This window comes from Epinephelus moara, chromosome 19 (genome assembly GCF_006386435.1).
Source record: "Epinephelus moara isolate mb chromosome 19, YSFRI_EMoa_1.0, whole genome shotgun sequence".
NCBI lineage: Eukaryota > Metazoa > Chordata > Actinopteri > Perciformes > Serranidae > Epinephelus > Epinephelus moara.
The window spans coordinates 7,954,548-7,963,314 of record NC_065524.1 but is presented as its reverse complement, the minus strand read 5'-3'; the positions used below and the strand labels follow the sequence as shown (position 1 = coordinate 7,963,314).

The 8,767-nt window shown below is 42.3% G+C and overlaps 2 protein-coding genes across 3 annotated transcripts in view; one reads left to right on the top strand and one right to left on the bottom strand.

The window, feature by feature from the left end:
- mcfd2 (multiple coagulation factor deficiency 2, ER cargo receptor complex subunit) overlaps window positions 1–3,711 on the bottom strand; it is a 6,503-nt gene extending 2,792 nt beyond the window's left edge. The window contains exons 1-3 of one of the 2 annotated variants that reach the window (XM_050071449.1): window positions 3,584–3,711; window positions 2,442–2,618; window positions 2,155–2,314 (exon numbers count right to left, since the gene is read on the bottom strand). In XM_050071449.1, the coding sequence (XP_049927406.1) occupies window positions 2,155–2,314; window positions 2,442–2,617 (336 nt within the window). In that variant the 5' untranslated portion in view covers window position 2,618; window positions 3,584–3,711. Of the gene's footprint in view, window positions 1–2,154; window positions 2,315–2,441; window positions 2,622–3,583 lie in introns of both variants that reach the window. The other variant, XM_050071450.1, reaches the window with a different exon arrangement.
- Window positions 3,712–4,834: 1,123 nt separating this feature from the next.
- Window positions 4,835–8,767, top strand: part of ttc7a (tetratricopeptide repeat domain 7A) — a 59,788-nt gene continuing 55,855 nt past the window's right edge. Inside the window, exons 1-2 of the mRNA XM_050071441.1 lie at window positions 4,835–4,891; window positions 5,872–6,058. Coding sequence (XP_049927398.1) covers window positions 4,835–4,891; window positions 5,872–6,058 — 244 coding nt within the window. The remainder of the gene's footprint in view (window positions 4,892–5,871; window positions 6,059–8,767) is intronic.

Below are 8,767 nucleotides of genomic sequence, written 5' to 3'. Positions count from 1 at the left end.
AACTCATTAGTTTGCAGCTGTGTTAATCAAATCAGGTTGGGTTTCCATTACGCGTGCCAAACGTGCCAAACGGTGCCAATCCCCTTTGATCTGACATCAGATGTGACGGGACAGTCGATATAGAGATACATTTATGTGCTGATTGCAGATAGTTGCATTGAATAGTGGTTTTTTGGGGGGGTATTTATTGCATCGTTAATGTGCCTGATATTCTGGAAACCTGCCTGTGAGGTTTTGGTGACACGTGTGTGCACTGTCCGCCGGTCAGCCAAACTTCGGCTTACACCGGCTGCGCTCCGCCTGCGCTGACAGTAGACCTGGTTTCAGCTGGCGAGCTTTTAGCACACCTTCGGCGAAGCCTTTTGGCACGAAACTGTCACTGCGCCAAGCTGGATCTGTCGACACCTCCCCCTGCTGCGCTGCCACACCCATCTCAGCGCACCTTGGACTGCCAAACTACCAAACTGAGCGCGCCTCGGTTGCGCTGCTCGAAACTAGCTCTGCGCGGGGTTCGCCACCCTGCGCCACCCTGCGCTGCGCCAGGAAACTAGAGCCCTTTGTGTTTGGTCTGACAAATTGAGAGCAAGACGTTGCACCTGAACCAAAACATACATGATTTGTGGACAAGCACCTGAACCACAGATGGACTGCATTTGGAATGTGCAACTCTACTGTATGTCATTCTACAGTGTCCACACAGATGAGGCGTGATGGGGGCACTTTTCCTCAGCAGGTGTGCAATAGTTTCCATCAACTCTAGGTGTAATATAATGTGTCATGCCTTAAAAAGCTGCTAAATGCTGCTTAAAGGAGGAAACAGTCTGAAAGTAAGGTTCCTACTGCTACTACTGCTTTAGTGCTTCATTTCAGTTTCCTTTAGCTTGAACAACACTCGGCCACTCTTAAAGAAATGAGTTTCTGCCATCACAGAGTTTTCGTTTGAGGTGAAAGAAAGGTGTTGGGAAGGCAAAAGGTGGAATTATTTAGAAAATGTGGATCCATCAATTATTGAGAAGTATCTTGCTTCTGTATTCTGACATGTTTCTGACACAAGGGCATTTCATTTGTTGTTCAACATGCCCTTGATGACTTCCCCTTCATTGACACTGGCCCTTGGGAGAATCCCGCTCGCCATCTTAAGTGTCATTTCATTTGTGTGAATAAAACTGAGGGGAACTTGGTGAGCTTAACTCTCAGAGGGCAGAGGAAGGGAGTAAAAAACAACTGTCACCCCAGCGTTGATATCACCAACACTGCACTGCAGTTATATGTTTAATGCAAGAAAAAATACATCCATGGTTAGGGGGCAGTAATGTATGTAAAACTCCTGTCGCACCACCAAGGACGGAGAAGATGAATAAATTGGAAATAAAACATTGAATAAAATGAATAAATTCACTATCTGACATGATTTTAAATTTCAGTTTTTCTTATATATCGTATATATCTGTATAGGCAAGCTTACATGTGTATAGCTTCACTGCCCATCAGAAGTTCCTTGAGGAAATCTCATTGATAGCTGCATATTTTACTGGAAAAATGTCATATAACTGATTGCAGTTAATATTTACTTTTATTGTTGTACTGTTCAGTTTGTGAGATTTAGTTATTCCCAACATTATCTGTAAATGCATGAAAAAATAGCTGTTTTGCAAGATATCATAAAAATGTAGCAACATTAGATATGATAATCATGATACAGATCACAAACAGAGATTTGTAAATCAGAAACCGATGCAGCTAATTACCTAGTGCGGTTATTGCAATTATCCACAGAAGACGCCTTTGCCTTATTTAAATGAGTCTGCAAATACTCCCCTATACTTCCTACTACACTACTTCTGAGCGGTGATTGGAGGGGGCATTGGGGGATTTTAAAAAATAGTTTACAATAAAATAATCACTAAAATGTGTTTCCCAGAATAGTAAAAGCAGTGTGAGTGTGTGTGTGTGTGTGTGTGTGTGTGTGTGTGTGAATGCAGGCGTGTGTGCAGTGTTCATTTTTACTAATAAGTCCACAGTATACAAAGCTATAAACACACAGGCCGTCTTTACTTAATCCTTTAGCAGTTACTAAAATGGTTACTGGTATTTAAGTAAACACCTAGAAGAACAGAAACAAATATACACACACTTTCATATGTGTTTACTTACTTCTCTGTGTACATGTGTGATAGCTGTTGCGAGCTCCAGCCCATCCAGCAGGTTGTTGCCATCGTAATCGTGCATCTTGAAATAGTGCAGCTGAAGCTCCTGAGGTGACATGTCTGTCTCTGGTTTGTCTATCACTCCCTCTAAATGCTCCATGATGTGGCTGGAAGACAAAAGATGTTTGAAAAACCACAGAATGTTGCTACTGACTGAGTTCAAAGTTCACCATGCTGTGCAAATAAGTCCAGAACTGTGGCAGAGAGCATGGTGAATGTAGAGACATCACTCACTCTTTATCCTGGACCATGTTTTTGTCCAGGCGACCGTGACCAGTTATATGAGCTCCACTCTCTACGCCCGCTGGTGGGGGCTGCTGTGGATCCACCTGAGAGTGGACACACAGCAGATAGCAGGACAGGAGGAGGAGCAGTGCCCCCCACTGTTCACTACACCTGCTGCTCCTCATTCTGCTGGACACACAGACAAGACAGACACACAGACAGAAAGTTAAGGACTCCTGGGCTGCATTTTACGCACCCTCTTTTTAACACTAAATCAGTGGTTCTCAACCTTTTTCATGCCAGGGACCCTTTAATTGATACACATTACTTCATGGACCTCAGTCTGAAAAGATTTGGGTTGTTTGATGTGATTGAATACTATAGTTGTGAACTGCAGTTAAAGAGATAACTGTGGAAGAAGAAAAGTCCCTCTTTGACTCTTACTCACATTGAGCTCATGTCTAATGCAAACTAAGTTGTGAAAATAAACTATTCCTCATTTTTCCAGGGAACACTGGAACTCCATCAAGGACCCCTGGGGGTCCCTGGTTGAGAACCACTGCACTAAATGTACATATTTGTTTCTAGAACATTTTGTAATTCACATTTCCCGCACAATTTTCATTCACTTGTAACACTGATGTAATTAAATAATCCCTTTCAAAGGTTCTTAATTATAGCGTTCTTCTTGCTGTTTGCTCTTTAAACGTCGTATTAGAGCTACATTAGTGAGCTGGCTCTATCTGATCACTGCGCCATATTGCCAACAGCGGAGAAACCAATCAGTAAAGTCATGACTGTAAATCAAAGTGTTGTCGATACTCAGCCATATGGGCACCTTGTCCACAGGTACCGTTAAAACATTGGCTATCTTAGTAAAAATACTGGCTGAATAGCGATATTAAACTGCTGTGAAAATATCACATAGAGCTACATACTGTGTGTACCACGAGGTTACAGAACTAACGTTATCTTAGTATGAGACCAAAGTTAACGGAAACACTAACGTTAGCAAAAGGCTGACAGTAATAACATCTGCTAGCATGGAGCTTTGTTTCAGGGCTGCGCTGAGAAACCGTGACCTGTTTAATGCAAAAACAATACGAGACGTTTAATAATATAATTATTTGAAAGGTCGTTTTAATACTTACCTGAAAATATTTTGTATCCTCGCTTGACACCGCAGACAGTTATGTTGTTTTCGTAGTTGGCTGGCAACAATGATCAGTCACCGCCTTTAAGGACCACACGGCTTGCCGTAGCTCCACTTTGACACGACAGCTCATTATGATTGGTTAGAATTATCAAAGAGTATAAAACTGGAGCGAGATGATTCACTGCGGCAACGTCCGTATTCGCTGAAATCTTGCAAGACAGACTACTTTGTTATTTTTCGCTGTCCACGACTTAATCAAAATTTTATTATAGTCCGTACATGTTCCAACATCATATTTAAGGTTGGAGTAAGATAATGATTCAACTTTAACACCTAGAAATGCTAATGCTAATAACAAAATGGGATGGGTCCAACAAATCCCACACTTTCACCCAGGAGCCCGCTGTTCGCTTTGTGTGTGAATGTTGAGCAAAACCATGATGTTTTGTTTTTTAAACATTACCACTTGCTTTTGTTGCACAAGGAAGAAAACATAATGAGGTGTTTTACCCACATTGTAAGGTTATTTCGAAAAGACTGTGTGCATCCATCGAACAGAAACTGTACATGTGTTCTGTGAAAACAGAAGTATATTTGAAACCAACACAATGCATGTAACAAGCATCAATCCATATGGCATTCTGCATTGTCAACAACAGATGCAGGAAGATACCCAGCCCTTCATATGTAGCCTAGATGTGACAGTCTACAGACAAAGTGGCAATATTTGACAAGTTGGGATGATATAGGAAAGGGAAATTGGGGTTGCAAAAAAGAAAAGAAAGAGAGGAAAGGGAAAGAAAGCAAACTGACTACATTAAAAAAAGAGAATCAAAAGGTAGGCTATGTGAGACATGGATCAAGAGAGGAAGAGTAGGGGGCCCCCAGACACTGCTTATGCATGGGGCCCAGAAATTTGTGCAACACCCTTGGTGAAATTATTTTAGTTTATGAAGTCTCTTAAGTAAATTAGCAATAACTTTCACAACGTTTAGATTATTTGACAAAATATTCGCACTGTCACGTTCTAATTTATGCGCACTTTACGCATGGCACTTTGCTGTGGACGAAGCATTTAACGATGTGACTCATCTTGACAGAGACAAACATCTTTGAGGTGACACGTTGATCACGTCATCAGGGGGCGTGAAGCGGCGGCTCAGCTGTCAAATCTTCACCGCGCAGGAGCACGCTGTGTGCTGGAGTATACAGAGGGGAAGGAGAAGCATCGATCTGTGCCGAGCAAATGTCAAGTTTCCAGAGAGAAAATGACGCAGCTAAATCTCTGTTCAGGAGGCTCGAGGTTTTATTTTTACGTCATAAAGTAGACTCTCAGTGAAACCCCTCAGTAGTCAGTGACCCCTGTCTCCCCCTGTATTTACACCCTGTGCTGTGGATGTGAAGACAAGTGTTTATTGTTGTTCAACTGCTGGTGTATTTTCCCTTTATCCCTCCCATTTAGGAGCACTGGTTTGCAGCATAGTTCTCTCTGCCTGGTTTGTAGCCTACAGCCCTGCTCACAGTGCAATAGCTGACAGCTGTATTATTTTGTATCTGAGCCAGGAGGTTAGCCGGCCAATGCTGCTGAACCCAGATCAGGGAGCAAGCCATGCAATTACAGATTGATTTTTCCAATGAACTCATCATTTATGAAATGAACACTATTAAAAGTAAAAACAAACACCACCATATATGCATGCCTCCTGTCTCTTTTTGGCTTCCTCTCTGCTGCAGAAGAGCATTGCTTTCTCCGCATTACTGTTTAAGCCCTACCTGATCCAGTTAAAGTGTTAACGGGAAAGATTAAGGACATGGCAGGACACCCGTCATTTTACTTTCGGCAGCTACAGATCAAGCCCTCTGAAAATGCCACAATCATTTCAAGAAATGCACCTTTACTGACAGAAGTCACTAATGCACTGACAAATGATATGCATAGGCTAATAGTGCATTGTGTTAAGTATGCATTGTAAGTGCTGCAAGATGACAGTGAAGAAATAACAAGAAGGTTCATGCTGGAAAAAGATGAGTTTACTTTGGTAAATATTGCAGGGATATCTTTGTTAAATGAAGATTCAGGCCAACTCTTGGTTTTATTATAAATTAATCAAGTAGTTCCTATAATAACAATAACATTTTAACAGTGAAACATATTTCCACAGTGCAAATAAAGTCATATTCCTGTATTTATTTTCGCGCTCCTGTGTGTGGTGACCTTTTGTGCCTGTAACCCACACCCCACCCCTCCGCACTCAAAGATTACACATTTATTTCTCCTGCTAGTCTGCAGTTACTCCCATCGTGTCCGGAGAGTACAGTCACCACCGGGACAGAGCGGCGATGGCATCCCGGGTCTCCTTCACCCAAGTCCGTCTGGAAGCGGAGCTGGAGCGCTACCGGGCCGAGTGCCAGTGGGACAAGATGCCGATGATGATCGAACAGATGAAGCTTGCGCGGATCCACGAGGACGGTGAGTGATCTCTGCGCACCTGGAGGCTTTGAAGCTGAGGTGTCCCCTGTCGCCTAACTGATCTGCACACTGCGAAAAATAACGATCGAGAAGAAGCCACAGGTTGAATCTCGTGTCTCCTTTAATAGGTGACAAAAGTTATTTAAAGTCCACTTGTTTTAGAGAAGTTTCAGGAAGTTGTTTCCAGAGTATCTTAGTTGTCAGAAAAGACTTGCTCTGGAAACAATGAGGATTTATTGTGTCTGGATTTGTTCAGCTGATTTGTAAAAAAAAAAAAAAAAAAAAAAGTATGATCATAAGACTCAGTAAGAATCTAAAGTGTTTGTCAAGGATGGATATGTGTTGCAGCGCATGTATACACAAGCTGGACTTTGGACTCTCAACAAGATAGTGTGTGTTACTGTACTTTAGGTTTCCTCAGCAAATTTATTACACAAATAACAATAATCATAATCATTTTAAAGACATGTTGCTTACATCTGTCCCACTGGGTGAGACCAGGGGTCAGAGAGGGGTTGCCAGATGGCTCCAACAATCAAATGTCACTCCCTGGAAGTTTACAGTATACACACTGAAAGAGTGTGAGCACGATCAAAGGTATCTACACATTGTAAACAGCCCTCATACAGGATGTATCTGGCACAACCTCCTATATCTTACACAAAACATGGTTTTCCAGTGCGCAACCTTGAACTCATTCCACACTGTACGTGTGCTCGAAGAAATGCAAACACACTTATCACTGTGTAACTAAACTTTGCCAAGTCGCTAATGGACCTGCCTCCACCTCTCACCTTAGCAGAGTAAATATGGGTTCAGGTGACTGGACTGCAGGTCCGCTGTTATTGTACCCATAACAGGCTGATAGTGCCGAGCAGCAGTTTCTCCCTGCCTGCACATGCACTGAAGTGTTAAATCAATGTGGTATTACTGTGCGCATGCATGGGTCACATTAGCTGATCTGACAATGAGTGTGCATGGAGGGCACGGTGCACCAGGACAGGAGCGGTGGTTTTAGATTGGGGACAGAGGAACTTCATGGTAGGTAAAGTAATAAGGAATCAAACTTAGTGAAATCCACCCCACTGTAAAACAGTTAACAGCACTCTGCATTCTTAGGTCTCATGTTGGGTGAATTATTTTACTTTAGATAATTAAAAGTAATTTGATGTCAGTCAAAGAGAAAGGGTTCTTGTTCACCTCTGGTAAACAATCTCACGAGGATAAATCAAATGTTGTTTTGGCAAATGCACATTTCAGTAGTAGCTACTATTTAGGATGCTGAGGTCATGAGTGCCAGGTCTCTTGTTCTGGGAATGTGGGGGTTTAATAATCCGTGGGGAATTTCATTCTACAGTTAAAATGGCTATTTCATAGGCCAGTTGTATTTATAGACTCGGTGCATTTAAGGATAATCTGTAGAGTTTTCTTGTAAACAAAAAATGTAAGTTTGAATCAGTGTCTCTTTTAAAAAATGTATTGCGTGTGTTTTGAAGTTCTAGTAAACATCATGAATGCATTTCCTTTCTCATAACACATTTGCACACATTTCTTGAGAATTTTAAAGCTCCAACAGAGTTTTTTATGTTTGCTGCAGTCTTCTTCATTCAATTCAGTGTTTCCCCACAATATTTTTAACCTTAAAAAGGCTCTATGCAAAATTCGGCGCGTATGAGTTGTCATAGTTCTCAACATGGAGGTAGCTGAGCTGGTGGCTAGCAGCTAATAACTAACTCCTTAAACAGCACTAAACAATAACAACAGTGCTGACAGGGTTAACAGTGTTGACCATGGATGTATTAAGAGACCTGGATACATCATTGGAGGTGGGACCCTGTTCATTCCTATGAAAGTTGCTCAGTGGCACATGAAGCCAAAAGCTCTATTTCTGCTGTAGGAAATTTCCCAGATGAACTGCGCTGCCTCTGCATCATTAGGGCCATACAGCAGGCGCACTAGAGACTTCTGCCAGCTAAGATGACTAACTTGAATTGGGATAAAATGATTTAATCTTGCAGCTTTTCTAGACTTTCCAAATGTTATGGGACTGAATGGATTAAATCCTAATAGTGAAACGAGTCATTTCATGGGGGTTGTGATGCTCAAAAAAATTTATCCACTGATTTACAGATGTCCCCTGCCCAATGTAAGTCTATGGGAAAAAGTTTTTTTGGGCCCAGTGGCATCATGTGATGGACCCAGAAGTTGTAATTCCACTGTTTGGCCATTATGAAAATGGGCTTCAAAGCCTGGTGCACTTCCTGGGGGCCTGGTGTTGAACAGGGGGCAACCAGAGGGTGGGTGCTATGCTTCTGCGACAACGCCATCCTGATATAAGCGGTAACCGCTGTATGAGCGTGGAGCAAAGCAGCAGCAGTGATGAACTAGATATACACATGAAGTAACATGCTTGTGCAGCCTGACTGGCTCACCACAACAAACTAAAGAGAGGCTCAACACACACAGAGGTGGCGTGACTTTATTCTTTGATCAGGACGCCATTACTCCACTATATCTACATAGCATTGCTCCTGACATGTGACATGTATGTACGGCAGCCCGAGCGGACAATCCAGCCAGCCAGAGAACGCGTTTCGCGTGTATAAATAAACCAACGAAGACAGCGGAAGGAAGGAAGAAGGAGGAGGAAACAGCAGAGAGTGTTAGTAGTTCATCGATAGAGAGTTGTGAAAAGTTTTTTTAGTTATA